This window comes from Drosophila suzukii, chromosome 3, assembly GCF_043229965.1.
Source record: "Drosophila suzukii chromosome 3, CBGP_Dsuzu_IsoJpt1.0, whole genome shotgun sequence".
Lineage (NCBI taxonomy): Eukaryota > Metazoa > Arthropoda > Insecta > Diptera > Drosophilidae > Drosophila > Drosophila suzukii.
In genome coordinates this window covers 19,528,853-19,550,921 of record NC_092082.1, presented here as the reverse complement: position 1 = coordinate 19,550,921, position 22,069 = coordinate 19,528,853, and the positions used below count along the sequence as shown (strand labels likewise).

Genomic DNA, 22,069 nt, shown 5'->3' with positions numbered 1-22,069 from the left:
TCTTTCCATCCATGGCTAGGACTAGATGAAGAACTTAATTGCATATCGATTAATTAGGTGTCATTAACTATTTCAAATTGCCTATGATTGGGTCCAGTTTTGCGGAGTCAAATTTTCAATTTATCTTTTTAAAATTGTTGCGACCTTCTCCCTCTATTTTTCTCCTATTTTGTATATTATCCATTCTCGTTCTTCTCTGTTCCTACACTTTTATCAAGCTCAAAAATTCATTATTTTTGAATCAAGGCGCCATGTGTTCCTCTTCATGAACATGAGTCATATTTTTCCTGAGCTGGTAACACCAACCTCGTCTTTCTCTTTGACCCCCATTCTGCATAACAACTATGCGTTTTTCGGCTCCAAGAAGCCGAGAAAATCAAAAAATAAAAGTTGGCCCTTAAGATGAAACACCATTTTTTCGGTCTGGCAACGCTTGATTCTTTTAATTTGACAGCATTTTTTCGGTCTGGCAACGCTTGATTCTTTTAATTTCTGAGAAATTTAAAAAAAAAAAATGGTTTGAGTCTACGCTTACTTAGCATTGAATGTTATTAAATGCTGTTAAGTCTCTGTTAGGCTTAACAGTTTACGGTAACATATTTTGAAATGTAAACTGCTTGATGTTTAGATGTAGAATGGCATGTAAAATAATACGTACAAACAAGTTATAAAGCAGTGACGTAAAGTAAATGTAAGCTTATGTAAAATGATTTATTTTATTTAAAAATAATGTAAGAGTTTTAAAAACTAAATAAGGAAATAAATAAAAAATATATGTCTCTATATGTATTAAAACCAAATAAAATAACCATGCTTAGCAAAAATTTTTATGGGTCTAAATAGGGAAAAAAGTTGTAAAAATAAAATCTTTCTTGCTATTAATAGATATTATTAGGTTTACTTTGAGAATTAAATTGCCTTTTTTAGATAAACGCAAGAAAATGTAAAACTCTTTGATAAAGAGGGTATAAATGATAAAATTAAACCGCCTAGATACAAACATTAGTAAAATAAATAGCTTATAGACATATTTAAAGTTCCCCAAGAAACAAACTTCCACTTATATTTTTTTTTTGCTTTTATTTAGTATTTTCTTAGCTTACAGCGAAAAACATGAAACACATTTTTCAATTAAATTACAAAAAACTAAACAAACAAGCTTAGCAATTAATCTAAGTGTCTTTAATAGTGAAATCTTAGCGCAACAATAATTAATTTCCGTTAGGTTGAATAACGCTTTTAATATAAAGTACTGCTAACAATAACATACAGATATCGATTCTATTTGAAACTCGCTCATTTCGCCTTGACTTAAACTTAATTATAAATAACAATTTGTGTCGTTTTGATTTTTATGTATTTTACAAATGTTGCTTTATAATGCTTAAGATTATTTTGTTTCTGTTAAATAAGAATATTGCAAATTAATTATGTATTGGTTGGTACTCCAGGGTTTTCGTGCATAATTCTTTTCAAAGTGCGGGAGACTGGGGCGTGGTCTAAAGGGCACTTGGGGAGGTATATAGAAAATCAAATACTTCTGGGGAACTCAATTCGAATTAAATACTCTTGCCTTGCCCGTGGACGGAAACCGTTGCTTACAGAAATTTTGGTCTATGCCAAACGAATAATATGCATCTTTCTTGGAAGACAAATGAAAATGAATTTTCAATTTGCAGTTGGGAGTTATTAGTTAATTAATTAATGAGAGACACCCACAAAAGTTTCTCATCTTAACTTTCCTATGTGTCTTTTTTGCTACTGTACACAGTCTTTGTATGTTTTTTTTTCTTTTTCGTATGCTTGTTTGTTGAAGGACTTAAATCTTAATGCTTGAAACCATCTTACACCTCGGTGCTGTGCGTTTGAATTCGGACTTTCTTAACACTTCCGTTTCGCCGCATAGGTGGCGAACTACCGGATCCAGAATAGCCGGGATTTTGAATGCCCAACGTTGGATCCGGCCGGGGTCTCGGTTTTTTCAGACTTGATCGCAGTGGCGATCGGGTCACCGAATCGAGGGTGGACCCATTGGAGACGCTGGTCACCGTGGTGCTCATGGAGGCCACACTGCCCGCCGTTCCCGCTCCATTCCGGATTCCACTGTAAGGTTTTCCGGAGGCATCCGTCACCGAGACGCCGTTGCGACTGCGTGGCTCCTTGAATCCCGGATTATTGAACGTGGTGGCACTGCCCGGAGATGAGGCATCCAGCGCCATCGTGGGATCTCCACCGGGACTGCGTGAATAAATCACATCGTAAAGGGCGGCCACAAACAGAGCGATAGTTAATACAATCGCCACGATCTGTAAAGTTAAATAAAACAATATTATAAAAGTCATTATATATGTTAAAGGCATTCGAAAGATTTCTCTATTTTTCCAACATATAAGGGTTTTTATTATAACATAACTTTAAAATATTGCATTTGCTCGTCAACATTGTTGGACTGCTTTCAAAAAAGGAATTTCTTTCTGAACATTGTTTAATTATTTTTATTTTTTGATTCACTAACAGTTTTGTTTAATAAAAAATATAAAGAAATAAAGAATTCAGCGATTCAAATGTTAACATTAAATTATAGAAAAACCAAACCGCAAAATAAGAAAATCTTTAGATTGCCTGATTACTGCTCACGCAACTGCATGAGTAATTAACCATTAATCACCTGTATATAGAAGGAAATGCCCCGCGATATCTTGAAGCCAAAGCGCTCCTGCTCATCAATTTGCAGAGCAAACAAGACCGTCGCTATGATGGCCAGTACACCTGGAAATATTTCAATTAAATTACGCTTTTTTATCGTTCTTGGCCAAACCTATCTGAACTCACCTCCCAGCAACGCCAACATTAACTTCACTATCACTAGAGTTGTGTAGGGCATTACCACCTTCTCCCTGGATGAGATCATCGCGTGTTGAATGACCGACAGAATGCAGAAGATGCCCAGCACAGCTGAGCTGCCAATGGCCAAAAGTCCACTGACAAAAACTGCATCTGAAAAGGGAGGAGGCCAAAAATTAGTAATAATAATACTTTTAAAATATTTTAAAATTATAAATAATTATATTTATACAAAAATTCGTTATTCCATTTAATAGTTTACTTTTATAGTTTATTAAAGTTAAAATATATTCAGATTGTTGCTGTACTTTTTAAATAAATATACAGAAATAAAGTCACCTTGCTATAAATGTATAAAAAATTAGATAATTATACAAATATATTTAAAAATATCACTACCTTTTAAGAAGTATATTTAATATCACTTGGGATGAAAATAATTGGAAATACTTACTGCTTAACCTAAACTTTGATACATCGTTGCCGCATTTCTCGCGATTGTACGTCAATTGCTTGCAGACCTTAAACGGCCCGAAATAACCTCGATCGAAGTCATAGCCGCCTGTAAATTAGAAATACGAATTAGATTGATCAAATTAAAATATTGTACAGTGGGCACTCACCCGATGGACTATCGTAGTAACCCCAGATGGGTATGCCAATGGCCACGGATGCCAAGGCGAAGCAAACAAAGCCCAGACAGGTCACCCCAGCAGCATAAAGTGTCGACTTTGCCATGTTTTACTGTACAGCATAACGATAACAATCCAATTGAGATCCAACGAGCTGAAAAGAAACGAACAGACATTAGCATTCAATTGCAAACGCTTGCCTAAATAATGAAGACATCGTTCTGCCAAATTATGTCAAATGCCCATTGACTTTGAGCCACATTTGCCAATCCAAGAGATAAAAAATGTCATTGTCAAGCGCATTTGAAATGCGAACACGACGACAAAGAGGCTAAGCTGTTCCCCCAAAAAATCTTCTTACGTGCATTAGCAAATGTACTTATGGAGGAACCACCCACATGACGTACTCGTAAACTCGTAACCCACCCATCCGAGCACTTTGTCATCCTCGCATTGAGCCGTGTGTTCTCATCACGAACAATTAGATCCCATTCATACATAAAGAGCTACTTGCCGCTGACCTTGAGATTGCATAAAAAAGACCAAGAAAAAATAATGCTTACGCAGAGAAATATCTATCTCTGTGTAGGTCGTTTACACGTATCTGTATCCAAAAGATACACAAAAGCGCTCAATTCAGTTTTTCTTTGCTTGCGTTTTTCTGTAAGCGGATTTCAGCCATAAACCGATTTCCTCTTACATGTCATTAAATGGTATTTTAGAACACATATTTCTAGAGTATCAATATCTATAGCTACCCCTAAAGACAAGTTCAGCCCAAGAAATGCCAGTTATTTTTGACAGCTCTCGGCTAATTGATGAGCTATTAAAGGCCGCGTGCAAAAATAGCATTTAGGAGGTAATTGGCGTAACGATATCAACGTATACGTATTTTCGAAAAGTGAACGTTAAGTATAGGTGATATGGATTCATGTGAAAATAGGAGTACAAAGACTGTGTGCTAATGAGATACTTTAAATTCTAATTGTTAATTTGTGTAATTCTGATCAGTAAAGATATTTTGACAAACATTTAATTTATCATCTTTTAAGTAAATACATATCAATAATGTGAGAAACACCCTAACTACTGTACATAAATATAACGTACATATTTAAATTTTGTTATAATAACTATCTATAGCTACCCTATCTTTAAGGCTTAATAATCATAATTTATCTTAAGAAATCTTTTCCACTCATCAACTGCACAGCCCGTCGGTGAATGTCTCCTACCTTCATGCTAATAAACTTAACAACCTTCTCAACAAGCCACTCAAACCCCCTCCCCTCGTAATAGCATAAATAGTATCACATGCAAGTAAGTTGAGAGTCCTCAATGACAGCGAGAGATCGCAGCGAGCATTGAAATGCCAGAAACCAGAAACTGGAGACACACTGTGCCCAAGAAATCCAAATGAATCCGAGACGAGGTTGCCTCATCTTGGCAACTGAATTGGAGTGGAGACTCCGATTTTGACGATGTTTGCTAGACGCTGTTTGTTGCTCTTAGCGGTAAATAGACAGGCGAATCTGAAGAAGGCGAATATGTGCCGCCCGGCTTAAATTACCCCAACGAATGCCGCTGATGGTTCTGCTTCTTGGCTCGAAAGTTGGCCAAGAGGAAGGCTCGACTTTGTTCGCCAGAGTGGAACGGAGATATTGAAAAGGCCCAGGAAATGGTACTTTGCTGATACGACATTTTAAAAAATCCCAATAATTTAATAATTATTTCTTGATTTATATTAATATTCTGATTTATGAATTTACCTATTATCAAGGTATAAACACTCTTTGCTACTGCATATTAGTTTTATTGCGTATTACATGTTTTTCTTCCTGGTAGTTTTGAAAATCCCCAAAGAATGGTTCTTTGGACATATGATATTTTCGGAAATACCAAGCGGTTAATATCTGCGTATCTTCATTATATTTATTGATTTACTTATTAGATAGGTATAATTATTAACACTACTCGATTATATCATTTTCCTATAAAGATTTCATTGGATATAGCTTGTTTAACTTCCTAGCAATTCTAGCATTCTCCTGAGTTCTTTTGTGATCTTTTCTTTCCACGTCTTTCAATTCATTCTGCAACTTTGTTGCGTGGCTAACAAATGGCAGCTAACCTCTGAGTCGAAGCTCAAGCCAAAGCCAAACTAAGAGTCTAATCAAAAGCCAAAGCCAGGCCAAGTCAAAGTCAATGGAATGAACTTTTCCCAATTGTGTCACGATTTTCAACTTGCATAAATTTCGTTTGGGATACTCCTCTCCATTTCCCTTCCGATCCCCCACAAAATTTGAAGACTCGTCGCGTGGCTTCTTTTATTTTTTCCTTTAAACCTCTTTTCTGGCCATCACATCGGTGATCGTGTGTAGGTGGTCGAAAAGGTGGAGAGAAGGCCCAAAGCGGTGTTTGGATTCGGGGACAAAGCTATAGAGCTCTGGGCCATTTTGATTGCCCGGCTAAGAGCGTGATTCAAAGGTGATGTGCATATGTTTATATGATTTACACGCCGTGCGTTGGTGTCAAGAAAGAATGTACAGTGTATGCTCTTTAAAACCATACTTTTAGAAACTTGATACATATTGAAGAAATTTAAGTAAAAGACTATTAAGACAAAATTCACAATTTTATAGCTTGGACACGAAAAATCACTCACATTTAAACAAAATAAATTTTAAGATGTTTGGGTTAGATAAAACTTATTGTGAAAGATTCCATGAATATTAAAATACAATATATTATACAATCACATATCACATTTTTATGATAAGCTAGTAAATTAAGATCATGCAGCCCAAAAAATCATCTATAAGATTCAAATACAATTTTATCTAACTTAGACCGGTTCGTGTTAGATTTGTTTTACTGTTGATATCAAAAGTCTGGATAGCCACTTATTGAGTGGCCAACACGACTGGCCAAGCGAAAAGCCACCAAGTGTAATTGTCAGCGGGCCGTCCGAGCCAAGTCCACCACACTTGGCTTGCCACATGATGTGGCAGCCACTTCGTGTGGGTTTCCCGGGTGTTTCGGTCTTTTAACATAGAGCCATAACCATGAATCAAACCACCAATGAAAGGAGAAATCTTTTTATCCAGTCTAAGCCAAGCTTATCTTACAAAAATATAGCGGATATAGAATATTTTAGAATTCTAGTTTTAAGCACTAACATATCTTATAAAAATTTAGAAAAATTTAACAATACTATATTAATAACTAGTTTTAATAGAAATCAAATATTCAATCAAACATGTTTCATTTAATGCATTTTACAGTTGGATCTTATTTATACTTCGATGTCAACATTTTGTAATGGTTTTTTTTGTTACATTACCCTAAGGTTGCATATTATAAGTCTTATTTTCACGTCATATGTAAATTGCATGCATCCATTAATAGTGTAGAGAACATTTTTGCGTTCTTTCAAGTATTTCTATTTATCACGAATACAGCACTCGTAGTCAATTGTCGTGCTTGGAACCCATTAATACCGACTTAGTCACCTGGATTCGATTTATCTCCGACACAACTTCAACTCAACTTAAAGTTCAACTCGTACTTCCATTAGCATTTCCAAATCGTCCGCAGCAACCCAACCAAATCAATTAACTTGGGAAACGAAAGCCGGCCAAATAAAGCAATTTAACGCAGATCACAGTGGAAAAGAAAGGCCAACCACCTTTCGAGGATTGTCCAGACCCAAGCGATTCGCTCCAGACCCATTAGCCTCACTCACTTAATCAACAGAATGTGCAAATTTTTCCAGACGAAGGGCCAAACCTAGCGCAACCCAAATAAAAGGGAACTTAGACTAATGAAAAGTCGCTTTTCCGCGGAAATTGGGTCACCAGTGGGAACGAACCAGCCGGACCAGGAACCCAGACAGGAAATTTACTTCAATTTGTCGGCCGGCTCGACTGGCATCGACTTGCACGCCCGCAAATCAAATGGAAAAACGTGGCGCGGACTCTCTAATGGTGCCTCTCACCTTTCCACCCCTCGGCTCACATTTCCCCACCTGTATTTTCCACCTTTCTGCTATTGATTTTCACCCGAATCGTGGTTGGAATTATTGTTTGATTTTCATACGGTGACATTAGAGGGTATTAAGTGAATAGGGTAAACACTAGGTACTTAAATGTACATATCATTAGATGATCAGAAACGAACCTAAACTATTGAAAAAGATACGTTTACCTTTATTTGGTATTTCTTGATTGCCTCATTAAAAATAGTTTTTAAAAATTTATTTTGATTAATTTTTGTCAGCAATTCTCAATAAAAAGTTATGGAAAATTTCAGCATTTTACGCAAATATTTGTTTTAAAAATAATAATATAATTATAATTATGAAAAGGGGATATATTAAAGTCTGTAGATCAATAGTAAAGTTCTGAATCGTAGTTAGTTGGCAACGCGAGTGAAGAATTTTCCAAACTGTGTTTTCTTTGTTTTGTTTATGTTTGGCCGCACTTGTTGCCATGGCAAAGTGCAAAACAGGCCACAACAGCTGGGGAAAAGTTTGTGCCGCTTCTACCTTTGTCGTTGCCTTGGAAAACTTTGTAAAATTGGGCACAGTGGAAATGCAATTTTCCTAGCGGCTCCTCTTTTTTGGGTGTTCTAAATATACACTTCGCTAGCCAAAGTCAAGTGAGGTTAGAACTTGTCTTAATTGAGTGACGGAGCAGACAGCTAACGAAATTAATTTGGGTTTATTCGGATAGATTTTCTTGGGGTCAATGGAATAAAGAACTGAATACAAAAGCTTTCGCAACGAATGAGACTTAAGAAAGACTCTATTAGACGCTTTGTCTTTACCGCTAACAATATAATTATATCGGACTGACATTGAATAGTCTATTGAAAATCCTTGGATTATATCTTTATGAAATCCTTTAAAAGTTAAAAGAGACCTATACTTTTATAAAGATCTTAATATATTAAGTATATATTTGTTGCAACTCACGATCTATTACAAGATTCCCATAGAAAACTTAAGCTAGTCAAGAGAGGAAACAAAACAGAAGTCAAAGAAACAACTTCCGCTGGATTAAAAGAATCTCGAGCTACTTAAGAAGCACCTCTTTCTGGAGAAAAGTCGGATTCCCAGGCTCCAGAGCACATAGATCTATGATGCTAATTTCTGTTCACATAGGTTGGATGGTCTTGTAAATGGGTCAAACTTGTTTTTAGAACTGAAAATATGTAAGTTCAAGCTGTGTTCATCTTTTGCTGTCATCTCTCCAGCTGGGATAATAATTGCTGTTCTTGTTTGATTTGTTGTTAACACATTTCACTTCAGCTTGCCAACGGAAGCTCCCCTCTTCTGTCTCTTTCTAGATCCCTATTTCTCACTCGCTTTTGTGAAAGATTTTCACGTTTCGTTGAATTGTGAAAAACTTTTACTTTGTTGCCGCTTCTTTAAACACTTCACTTTTTTATTTTGGGTGAAAGTTACCACCAAACAAAAGCCCTAGACGCTATCTTTATGGCAGCGATCTCCTTCGCTCGCACTCAGCCATAAGTAGTTCGGTAAACTTTCAGCATTTTCTTCTTTTTCTATAGTTTTCAGTTAGTATTTATCTATCGTTATGACAAGCGTGCAACATGCTGCAAGTGCGACAAGTTGTGCAAACAACAATCAAGCTGCCAACGCCCTTAAAAAACTTGTTGGCCACCCTTTACACTGAAAAAAGAACTAGATATTTGATCAGAAGAGGGTACACAAACCTCACAATAAACAAATTTGAGTGTTTGAGATCTTGTTTCCATACAATTCGTTGAAATCCTTGAAATCATGAGCAATGAAATTAAATGTTATGAACGGAAGAAACATTAGCTTTTGTCTAAATATAACAAAAAGCGTAAACTGACAAGAAAACGAAAAAAATAAATTTTATTTTAAGAAAACAAATTCTTAAGAATCCCAAAAGTAATATATTTAGGTGTAGGCCCCCCACAAAGTCCTCCTGTTCCCAACCCCTTTTCATATGTGTGTCAGACATTGTCATTAGGCAGCGAGGAGGAAAAGTGGGAAAGCGTTTTTCGTCCAACACTGCAAAACAGTTTGTTCTGTGGCCAGCTGTTGGTGTCCCACTTTGTGTCTCAGTTCCATCTTTTCCACCATCTCACCCTCCATCATATTTTACTGCCCCCACCCATGACATGGTTGCCATATTGTTGAATAGGTAAGACCGTTATTTACATAACATGTGCTGCATTTTACATGAAACGGTTAACCATCTTCTTTGGCCGTGTCAAACAATTAAGCATAATTGCTATGAGGCAGGCAAAAAACAGGGAGGGCTAAAGGAGGCGATGGGAATTGGCCTGGGGCATGTTTAGTTCAGTCTTAGGTATTAGGTCTTACAAAGGTCTGGGTAAACTTGAATGTTTGTAGGTTAACAGCCGTGTTCCAACGATTTATGCATTAACTCAACTTAGTCACAAGTCAAATTAGTCAGACGTAGAGGGCGTAAAACAAACAATTCATGAATTTTATGCATATACACGTCTGTTTTAATGATTTAAACTTTTCTAAAGATAAATAAAATAAAACGCGATAGGAATTAAAAATATCTCTAACACAAGAAGACAAGCTTTCTCTTGATGGTTCCAACTTACTGTCACATTATAATTTTGTTGTTATTCTGATCATTTAAATTATAAATTAACATCAATATGAAAAAACCAAAGTTTAAACATAAACTTTTATTATAAGTATAGAAAAATCTATTAAATATGGGCGAACTTGGGAAGCTGTATTCCTATATTATGTATACATAGATCCTAAACTCAGTATATATTATAGGATAAATAATTATTTAATTATAATTATAATTATAGGCTTAAACTGTTGAACTGATAACGTTTATTTTTAACGATACTTTAAAGGAAAAGTAAAAGCATATTTATAGTAAACGAATGTAAAGTAGAACTAATTTATTCCAACTTCAAGCTCTCTACTCCCATAGTAACCCAATTTGATCTGCTTGAATTGCCACCCAGGGCGATACTAACACGTTCTGTGTAATGATGATGGCCCATTGTCGTCTATTCATTTAATTTGCTTGTGCTAATTTCCCGCTTGATACGGCAAAAGTCACACGAAGAGTCAACAGAAGCGACCAGATTGAGGGATTGAGGTCCAGGGGATTGGGGATCGGGCTGGGGATATGCCTCGGTCGATTCAATAAAGTCATTAGCTAAAGTAGCCAATGCATCGGGGACGTTCGCCGGTCCAAGATGAGAGCAGAATGGAGCGGGTTGCGGCCCACTGACTTGGCAAATGGAAAGTGCAACGAGGCAACGATGCTGCTGCTGCTACACTCGAAAAAATCATGTTGATAATAAGAAGAGATAAGAAGTATAAAACATATCCGAAAATCTGATCAAAATCTAGCTGCTATCAGTGCTCAAGTATTTGTAAGGACACATAGAAAAACTTCAAATACACTTAAATATAATATACTTTAACTTTAATAATAATAGCAAATAAGGATGAAGTCCTGAAGACGTGTATTAAAAAACACTTATTTTGTCATAAATTTGTAAACAAAGTAATTTTAGGTCACTTAAAAGATAATTTAACTTTGACATGCAATGAAAGGTTAAAGGTTTTTCCGGATATGGGATAGAAATATCTCATTATAAAGAAAAAATAATAAAGGTTTCTTATAATAATAGAAAATCAAATTTTAATAATTGCTAGTCGATGTAAAATGTTTTTTATTACGAATACAAAATTTATTGGAGTACGTAGTTTTTTCAGTGTAATTTAGCTGCTATTGCTGATGCTGCCAGTACTCATGTTGCTGCTGTGCATGTTGCTGATGTTGCAAGAACGACTCATGTGCATGTGTGTTCGCATTGTTAATGGCTGCCGCTGTCAGTTAATAATTCTGCGTGCCGCTCTCCACGCCCCAAGGCGTTGCCAACTAACTAACTAACTAACCAGCTCCCAAAGATGGTCCGTTATCTGGCTGAAAGTCGATTTATAGCCCAGAAAAGGCGGAAGCTCGGGGATTTCTAAGTATTCGGAAAAAGTCTAGGGAGGTACCCAAGAATTAAATCTCTTTTTTGGCATGATTTAACTTACAGCTACGCCTTTGGCTAAAATTTAATAGCTTTAAATACATAAAATTGCAGTTGATATTTTTTTTATACCTATGAATTAAAAAAAACTTTTAAGTTTAACAATGTCCTTATAGTCATAGCTTTTTTTCTTTTTGTTGAACTAAATGAAATCTAACCACCAATCCGATTAAAAACATGTAAATATGAATCACTTAATCCGTGAAAGTTACTGAACCAATAATGTTCGTTTTCTTTTTAAATACTTCAAAGAACGGAGTTATATTCAAGAATTAACACGCGATTATAAGATTGATAATCCCAGATGATTTATGGGTTAATTACCTATTTACAAAAAAATGTAGGAGTTTATAGAGCTTACCAAATGAAATGCCATAATTATCTTTTGCTTGTAATTTAAACTAACCGGAAGTTTAAGCAGCAAAACGCATTCTATCTCTATTTATTCGCTTCGGACTTTTTTATCGGATTTTTTCGACACTTGCGTCTTCACACCAATAAATAAATAAACAGAACAGAACAGAACAAAACTGCCTGGCACCATCAGCCTATAGAGGCTCCATAAACTGCTCAGATGGATGAATGGCCAACTGGCACTCAAGTGTGTCTGGATTTGGATTTTTTTTTGTATTTTTGTAGGGGAGTTGCTCACCGATGCAGTCGATAAACCACGTGCGCTGCTCATCTCGAAAGGCGATTGTGATTTTGTCAGCCGTGGCAACGGCAAAATTAAAATGCTGTTGCCATGGACTCGGACTTTTCAGTTGGCTAAATAAATAGGCAAATGTTTGGTTATAACCTTTCTAGAGCCAACTAATTAACTATTAAAATCACGTAAAAGATTGAAAGTACTTCCGGAGAAGCAAGTGGCATAAAGCTGAGGGAGCAACAAACTTAGCTTTCTAAAATCTTTAAGGGAACATAGTAACTCAATACTACATTTTGGTATAGAATTAGGAATATAATAGATATTTAATATGGCTTGGTTCCTAAAATAACCTGAATTACATCACAAAATCTCAATATAAGAAAGACAAATGTTTATAACAAATAACAAATCACCTAATCAGTAACCCAATATTAATAGAGTGATTTTCAAGAACTAACACGCGAATTCAAACTTGAAAACTGCTAATAAATAGACATGTAGTTAAAGCATCAACCATTATAAACCAACTAGCCAAAGTCCCCGCAGCCACACCTATACCATTTAAGTTATTTTAGTTTTGTAAACTACTCTATCTATAATAACAATTATAAAAATAACATAACTTTATTGTTAGGCTATGTTGGGTCAAAACTTGATCTTAAATCGTTTTATATCTGTAGAAAATTAAAATAAAGCTTATTTAAATATTATTTACACTACAAGTCATGACAAAGGGTACATAAGCTAAAATAATAATAAAAAATTCATAAATTTCCCCAAGCTTCCCACTCAACAATTGGCTTCCAGACAAGTTTCTCTCATGTGCAGATTAATATATACCTCCGTGAACTCCCACATCAAAATGGAATTAACATAATGTTAATCAGTCGCAGATATTGTTGAAAAACAAGTTTTCATTGTCTGTAATAAGGGGGCAGCCAAAGGTTAGCGAAAAGAAAAGCCTCTAATGAGTCGGTCGCAAATACTTCAAACGCAACTTGAGAATTTCTAGCCCGATAAAAGCATCATGTTCGAAACGTATCTTTCAGTTGAGTCATGCAAATATTGTTGATCGTCTTTTGGCCGCTGCCCTTTTAATGTAATTTAATTTGTGCCTCATTCCAGTTGTCAGTTATTGAACCGGTTGCTGTTGTCTTTTCCCCAACGCTTCCCGTTCATTCATTCATTTATTTATGATTGTTTTGTTCAGTGCTTGCAAAGATCAAGGGTGTATTGAATCAATAATTAATTTATATAAATTATGTAATTTGAGGAATAAAAATGGTGACTTACAAAAACGAAATACAAATAAAATCATATCAATTCAAAATATAAGTTAAATCAGCCTTTTTTGTAATGTATCTTTTCGCAATTGTATATCTAAAAACAGCATATAAACAAACTCAATCCATTCCACAAATATTAAAAAAAAAAATTAAATATCTTTATATAATATAATATTATAAAAGTTGCAATATCAGCTAGTATTTCTTCTTAACGTTACATTGGCCCCCACGACGTATTTTCAAAGTTTAATGATGTCGCAACACCAGTTACATTTCGTTCCCCTTATGCTCAAAAGATGCGTAAAAATTAAAAAGAATGAGAATTAAAAAAAAGTGATGAAAAAAGAAGACAGAAGCAGGCGAGGCTTAGGTTAACAACCTTGACCGCGAATTTTTAAGAGCCAGCAGTGTGGGGAACATTCTTTTATTTGGTTTTTTATTGGTGTGGAATTCAAGCTGATTCGGCAAATATTTGGTTTTCTCAGTAAAGAAAACTTTAAAAGTGCTTTAAAAAGTGTAATATCCATAAGAAAAGCTTGAAAATTTTTAATGATGCATGGAGTGCTGACTTAAAAAGAATATCTTCCTTTTAGTATTATAAAGCTTTATCTGTTAAATACTTACTTCTAACTAATTTTATAAATCCATTTCAATTAGGCCAACTTTTATTTTTCTTCTGCTGCAATCCATGACTCAAGTATTTGTTATGGGTGGGTTTTTCAGGCTATCTAAAAGGTAACAAAAACAAATAAAAGATTAGTAAAGAGTTGTTTGCTGTTTTTGAAATCAATGAATCAAAACGATTTCCCAGTATTTTACTGGCTTGTTTGTTGATCAATATATGCAGCGGGTTTTTACTTGGTTATAAAAATTACGTTAACCATACTAATAAGTTAGAATACTTTCATTTGGAATTAAATTAATTACCTATAAGATGTACATATTTGATTATTATATTCATCATAAATTAAATGTAGTGCTTCGAAGATTACATTTCCGTCTAAAAGCAATGCACCTTAATCACTTCCCTTAATTAAATGATAAATTTCACTAACAACCATTGCATCAAATGCAACTACAATTACTCAAACTCTTATCAAAAGGGGGAAAGGGGGCTTTTGCAATCGTGCCTTGAATTGCCAAGTTAAAATTGCATGACAATTACCCCAGAGACCCGGAGAGTCGAGAAAGAAAATTTCAACGAAATTTGTATGCCGGTTGCACAGCAATGACAATGGTTAATGGGACCCCCTCGCAATCGTCCACCTCGCCGCCCCTGTCTAAAAATTGCGTGAATCACGTTAGTCAGCGGCGTGACAATGGGTGAAACGCAATCAAAAGTACTTAAAAACCCAACCGAAAGTTGACAGGCATCCAAACGATTCGAATCAGCTTCGTTGATGGCTTTCTAATTTCCTCGTGTTTCGCTTCTTTGGGGTTGGGCAGAAAAAAAACACTTTAATTAGAGACTTGCAGTTCACATGTATTATAATTGACCCCCAAACAAAAGCTGAAAACTAGGCAAGCAAATTGTTGTCTCTTTTTGCGGTCTCTTTGTGTGAGTTTTGTGTTATGCAAGTTGGAGCACTTAGACTTGACCTCTTCAAATATTTTTGTTGATTGAGCAATTGGAAACCACCCAAAAAAGAATTCGGACAATTTTGTTCAATTTCAGAAAGAATATTTGGTAATCGGAGTAGCATCAATTAGATGAAAATTGATTGGCTTGTAAATGCAGGGAAAGATTTATGGACATTTTCAATAAATTTAATAAAATCAAATCAGGAACAAAATTGTATTAATCTTTATTGTATTGTTAAGGCCTAAGTTAAATTCTATTCTTTAACAATGCCTCACATGTTAATACGTGTAAATTTACTTATGTATATTATTGTTGTTAACATTGCATGCTCTAACATAATGAAGGAAACATTAAAGTTAAACCATCATTACCCTAATTACATAAAAACCCTATTTGTGTTCCACATACGAAGAATAATACCATTTAAAGCGGAAAACGAAAATTCTCTTTTTAAACGAGGGAACTTAATTAGTTTAGGTTCTCATCAATGTCATTAAATTTAAGTTCTTTTAGACTAGAAACATAAATACTTAGTTCATAGTACATAGTTCTAGAAATAAATACTTTTATAATTCCAATGCATAAAGATCCCTTAAAATACCATTTTCATACACTTCCAATACCTCGTTATCTCTGTTAATCTCCAAGTATTAATAATGGAAAGCGTAAAAAATCAAGTGTGAGTGGTTTGGATCGACACTACTGTAGTATCATCGTATTTACCAGCTATTTCCTCTTCCCATTACAGCTGATTTTCTATCTAAACTTTTTCCAAATGTTCCCAAACAAATCCCAACAGTTTTGGCAGTCCGTTAACTCGGGTTAACAATGGTTTGGACCAAGTTGAGTGCTGCACTTTCGTTGAAGGCCTCACCCCGTTTAATTGGAACCAAAGCTTCCGTCTGGGGCAGCTCGCTTTTTCATCTAATTTCCTGTTCGACAATGGCAAAAGCAGTTTCAATTTCGAATCAATGCAGTGGGAACTCCCCCTCTCGTACACTGAAAAACATAATATAGAACAGTAAATGGGGATTCATGTAATCAAAGTTAACGCAAAACTTCAACAAAAGAATCGCTGAACCGCATCCTCCCTCCAAAAAAAGGGAAAGAGTGTAGTGCACTTAAATACTGCATAAATTTCAATTAAAATGCAGCGAAATAAGAAAAGTAACAACAAGATACAAAACCGCTTTTGGCTAACTCCAAGGGAATGGGAATGGACCCTGTGGAAGATGAGGCAAACCGTTCCAAACTCAATTAAGAGGGCACTTAATTACGCAGTCAAAGTGTGCAAATGTAAGAGCAAGAAATCTAGAAAGGGAGAGCAGTAGAACACTTGTAAGAAAGAATGCCATAAGTTAATTTGCATAAGACAAGCTGGAGTTTTGGATTGACCATGAAGCCGACTGCGTCGCCAATGCAATTTTACAGTGGAGCTGATGCTTGTCAATTTTCAAAATAATAATAATCAACTTTTGTTAATTTTTTTAGTATAATATGTGCATTACCTTTTAGAACAAGTTAATAAAATGATCTATAAATTAAAAATTCTTTGGAGCTGTCTTAAAAAAAGAATTAAGAGTTAATATTTAGATTTGAAACTGGATTATCTGAAATATATAAATCAAATTGCTATTGGAAATAATTGTATTTTGTATGACCATAAGAAAGAGTTTTATTTTGACTCAGATTTTTTATAATAGTATTTGAAATAGATAAATCAAATTGCCTTTGGAAGTAGTTATATTTTGTATGACCATAAAGAAGAGTTGAATTTTGACTTTGATTTTTTATTATAGTATTTGTTAAAGAACCTTATATTGGACAGAACCTTATATTTTTGTAAATACCTCCTAACTTATAAAAGAAAAAACAACGTATGCACTATGTTCAGACTTTGAGATACTTTTTCACTTCTTCTTTCGTTATATATGGTCTGATTTACTTAGAATTTGAATACAAATAGTTATTAAAAAATCAAATAAAAAAAATATAATGTTATTTTTTATACCTATGCCTGAAATGGATCCACTGTTCTATAACCAAGGCTTGTTGCTTGTATGCATTGCACTCGCTCCAACAAATTGGCTGTCTCGCTCTTGGGAATGCACAAAAAGCTGACCACGCAAGTGTGACGTCGCCAGTTGTTGTTGTTGTGGCTGCTGCTGCGTCTGCGCTGTTGTTGCTTTTTCCAATGCTATTTGGCCACTCAACCAAAGCTCCCCATTTCCACCGCCAGTCCCCCTGCCCCACCCCTTTTTCCGACCACTCAACGCAATGCCGTCGACCTGCCCACATTATGTAAAATTGAAAAATCCGATAGGCGTGGTCTCCAAACAACATACTTTTACATGCATGCACCTAAAACATATTTTGTATCTTTTTGTTTGGTGGCAAAGTATATGAAGAAAAAGAGAAGCATCATGTAGGATTCACCCAAAACAATTAATTACACATTAACAAATACATATTTTTAAAGTTCTTTTTAAATTGTTGAACTTGTATATTTTAATATAAAAGTATAAAAGTATAAAAATCATAAATTATCTTTTCTATTCAATAATTTTTGTAAGTACATTTTTATTTTAAGCCATTTCAATTACTTTTTATACTGTTTATATTCTAAAAAACATTAAAATTTTTGTCTGTGCATCGACAGTAACTATAAGAAGAAGAACAATAACAACGACCAGTTTTTAGGGGCTAACGGTGCTTCACGTCACCTACTTTTCATTTTGGATTTTGAGTTTTTGGTAGACAAAATACCTTTTCCTATAAGTGTGTGTACATATATGCTCCTCTAACCGTTAAAACCGGTTTTACTTTTGGTTTTTCCTCAAGATTTTTGGGCATTGAAAACGAAATTAAAAGAAGAAATTGAGAGGAAAAAAGGTTAGCCTGTGGAGTTTTGACCGAGTTTTTATTTCGTTGAAAAATGAGCTAGGCATTTTCCTAAGCAAACCTTAACTTATACCTTTACCATATACCTTAACCACTTTAAAATCATTAGGCAACTAAATATTTTTCTTTGACTTCAACTATAACCTGTTTCACACATCTAAACAGCATTTGCATATTATAACCATTCCCCGAAACTTGATAAGTAACATTAGAGATAAGACATCCAAACGTGCCCATCATGGAAAAAAGATGAAAGCAGAGAAAAGCATTTAAAAGTCTTCAACAAAAAGCGCGTGCCAGGGTCAACTCAAGTCAAATCTTGTAATAAACACAATACAAAACTTTATAGAATATTCATAAGAATACCTGATCATCGTTATCATCTTTGTTCTGTCACTATAAAAAAAACACGAAGAACGGCTTTAGTCGAGTGCCTTGACTCTCAAATACCTTATTTCAGATTCTTTTTACCAAATCCTACAAGTAGCGTGTTTTGAACGGGAATTATAAGACCGGAAACGCTATTTCAAACTATACTTACTTACTAGTTACAAACTAAATTACTCTACGAGTAATGGGTTACAATAGGCAAATAAATACACACACATGCCTTTCTCTCTATTCTATTCTAGATTCCTATCTTTATTCATGTGTTTGGAAAATGAGTATATGGAAATTGGTTGACATTAATCTAAAAATTTTCTTTGAAGTAAGAGGAGTAATCAATTTAATAACAAACATTTTTACAAAGCTTAGAAAAGCATAGATATTTTATAGAACAACAATGGTTAGTTGAATACCAATAACGTCAAAGTTTTTCTTACTCTAAACTTGACTGTTTCACAGCTCATTTACAAATTCATTTTATAACTAATTGTATACTAAGTACACTTTTTCACTTAGCAACCTTAACTGGACATTTAATATTCTCTTAGCATTGCCAAATTCATTTTCTTATTAATAAATTCCTCATTGGGGGGAGGGAAGCTCAATCCATAAAATGTTGCCCCCGAAATAGACAAAGGCTAAAGCTTGCCGTGTCTCAGAAATGTTTATTATCCCAGTTTTATGAGCCCCTAAAACGCTTCATCGGCTGGCATGCAACTGCTCCATTGGCTAAGAATAAAACGTTCATTGAGCAGGCCAACACTTTTGGTTACTCGGGCTAAGTCTAATTTTACGTAGGCACATCCCACCCCAAATGTCCTCATTTCCTTTCCACAACTTGACTTTTCCTGCGCTTAATAGGTAAACTCGGTCAGGATTAGGTCACATGGGCTGCACCCTCAATTGCGTTGGCCAAAAAGGTTAAGTTGGTAATTAAATTTGAGGTCAGTTCCTGAGACGGCTATCTAAATGTGGCAGGTTCCTGCCTTTGTTGTCGAGTTGGCAAAAGGCTTTTATCTGCGAGAACGAAATGTAACGAATTCCCTTGCGTGTCAGATTGTCATCATTTGCCTGAGATCATCAGCAGGGAGTCGTAAATATAGATTGTCAATCTTTCGCTTGGCTGGGCGCTTTGATGGAAGGCTAAGATGGTTAACAAAATCATGACAGTAACCAGGAAAGAATACTTGAAATGAAGGGATTTTCTCGAGTGCTTTAGACCAATTTTCTTTGTTGTTTCAGACCTTAGAATGTGACTTTGCTTTGACGTTGCCCTATTACTTGATTACAGGTTTTTTGGGGTTGGTTTTTAGCTTAATGATGTCACCTCATGGAGTGGTTGACTTTACCTGCTTTATTTGGTGTAACTTTCATTAAATTTAAGGCTCGTTAGGGAAGTTTGCTTGGAAAATTGGCAAACATATTAACGAAATTGTTACACAAACATTTGTAAGACAATTTTAAATCATTAAAAAAATTAATAACATTAAGAGGAATGTAATGTCTTTATAACATTATAATACAATATCATTTTATTGTCCTAAAACATGGAAATGTAAAATAAAATTAATTTTAAAGTTGCATTTTAGATTTTATACCCCACATGTAGCTTTTATTTGCCTGCTAAAAATACTTAAAAATGTTAATTAAGTTCCAACCTGCACTGCGACACTTTGTGACAATTATTTTGTTTTCCAACTTTCAACATGGCTAAGAAGGAGCTCTGTAATTTAGTTTAATTGCCTCACAACATTTGCTAATTAGGTTTTACAGTTGGGGAAACTCTTATCACAATTTGCGAGTATTCTCAAAGCACAGCGAAAAAGTTTGCATATTTAAGTTGAAGTCAGGGCCCTCCCCCAGATCCCCCCTCCCCCCTAAAAACCAACACCTGCTGAGCTGCCGTGACTGAAAGTCGTTTAAACTGTTTCACTGATGTTGTTCGATGTTGTTGCTGCGACTGGCATAATTATTTTTTACATTTTTTTGTTTAGGCTTTCAAAGAGTTGAGTTAGAGCTAGGTAAATAAATTTGCAAGCAAATTTTGCATTTGCACGGGCATTCAAGGCAAGACTTTTGACTTTTGCGTCGGTTAGTGCAGTGGCCTGAAGTTGTAAATCTTTTTCGGAATTTTTAATGAGCTTTGTTGATAAGTCAAAAGGGGGTTATGTTGGTGGGAAAATTGTAAGGTTTTCAAAGAGAAAATTGCAGGTTTAAAGGAGTCCAAAAGACACTTGGATATTACTTTAGATGAGTTAATTTAGCAGGGGTTGTTATAAAAATAGTTGGATATTTTATACTGTATTTCCTAACTAAGAACCCTTGTGAATATATTGATTTTAAGCGATACTACCCTGCAATGCATTGTATACAATGCACCCATTTTTTAACTGGATATTTTACACTGTATTTCCTAAGTAAAAACCCTTGTAAATATATTTTTTTAAGCTATACTACCCTGCAATGCATTTTATACAATGCACACATATTTGAACTGTTATCGTACATCAATCTTCCATTCTTTGCCCACCGATCTCATCTGTATCACGTTCCTAGATATGAAATCTTATCCCATAGTAACAAGATTAATATCTGAACAAACAATTCTGGAGAATGTGAAAGTAAACAGATACAGTCATTGGATAAGCAGGATAAACTTGAAGGCCTCATTGCCAACCACATGGGTCGGATATTACGCTTATCTAAAATCTATTTAATTTTTTAACTAATAAAATTTTAATATAAAAGAAAAAATAAATAAATAAAATAAAATGATTAAAATATTTCTCATTAAAAGTATGTACCATATTGTAAATTGTATTTTTGGTAGATCAGATTTTCTATTTTATTTTAGCGAAGGTGAAAAACTATAAAACATTGATCATTCTAGAAGATTATTCAAATCCGAGACTACCTTTTCTGATTTTTTTGCAATCAGAAGTAAACAAAAATCAAAAGCGACAATATAAAAAAAATGCCAACAAACCTGAAACCTGTACGAGTTGTTCTCTGTCGCTGCGCTGCCTCCGCCGACTGCGCTGTCGCCGCCAACGTCGACGTCAAGAACTTCGACTTGAAAGCTCTCAGGCGAAGTTCTTGTGGTTGACGTTGTTGTTGTTGCTGCTGATGTCTTTTTGCATGTGCAAATCGAGAGAGAGCGAGTGAGAGGGAGCGATGGAGCGCACCAATACACGCGCGTTTTGACAGGTAAGCGAAACACGTCGCAAAGAGAGGAAGAAGAAGAAGCAGTAATGAATGATCGTCGCTTTAACTTTTCGATTACATTGGTATGCGTGTGTGCATTTCTGGGAGTTAACTTTTAACACTTCTTAGCCTTGGATTTTCTAAACAACTAATGCACTTTCCCACACTGCCTTTGAACTGATTTAGAACTCGAATATTTCACAACATTTTCACGCACACACACACTTTCAAGGCGCGCCGGCTGCGCAGGCGACTTTTGTTTTAAGTTAACCCACGTAGAAAAGTCGGAGAAGCGGAGTTCGTATCTCGTATCTAACTTAATGCGTCCAGCGCGGCGATATATCGGCGACTGAGCGACAGTTACTTTTCGTACCTTCCGCCAAGTTCACCTGGCCGAAAAGCTTTTAAGCCAGAGCTTGGCATAGCGCAAACGTGAGAAACGCACTAACGCGTTGTACATCTATCTGTTTTTACGCCAAAT

At 35.2% G+C, this 22,069-nt stretch overlaps 1 protein-coding gene across 3 annotated transcripts; it reads right to left on the bottom strand.

The window, feature by feature from the left end:
• Positions 1 to 1,062: 1,062 nt before the first annotated feature.
• Positions 1,063 to 21,946, bottom strand: LOC108007545 (uncharacterized). Of its 3 annotated transcripts, none has more exons than XM_036815699.3 (7): positions 21,371 to 21,946; positions 14,139 to 14,242; positions 3,468 to 3,630; positions 3,299 to 3,406; positions 2,833 to 2,997; positions 2,669 to 2,769; positions 1,063 to 2,306 (listed from the first exon to the last, which is right to left on the bottom strand). In XM_036815699.3, the coding sequence occupies exons 3-7, from the start codon at positions 3,580 to 3,582 to the stop codon at positions 1,845 to 1,847; spliced, it is 951 nt and encodes a 316-aa protein (XP_036671594.1). In that variant the 5' UTR covers positions 3,583 to 3,630; positions 14,139 to 14,242; positions 21,371 to 21,946; the 3' UTR covers positions 1,063 to 1,844. The 3 variants fall into 3 exon arrangements, with proteins under 3 accessions (XP_036671594.1, XP_036671595.1, XP_036671596.1); XM_036815700.3 differs by having other exon boundaries at positions 14,139 to 14,238; XM_036815701.3 differs by lacking the exon at positions 14,139 to 14,242.
• Positions 21,947 to 22,069: the final 123 nt, after the last annotated feature.

Bases quoted from the DNA above. Each gene is read 5' to 3' on its own strand.
- LOC108007545 (XM_036815699.3), bottom strand. From the start codon at position 3,582: ATGGCAAAGTCGACACTTTATGCTGCTGGGGTGACCTGTCTGGGCTTT. The intron at 3,407-3,467 runs GTGAGTGCCCAC...TCTAATTTACAG, and splicing joins TTACTACGATAGTCCATCGG to GCGGCTATGACTTCGATCGA. The intron at 2,770-2,832 runs GTGAGTTCAGAT...AAATATTTCCAG, and splicing joins AATGTTGGCGTTGCTGGGAG to GTGTACTGGCCATCATAGCG.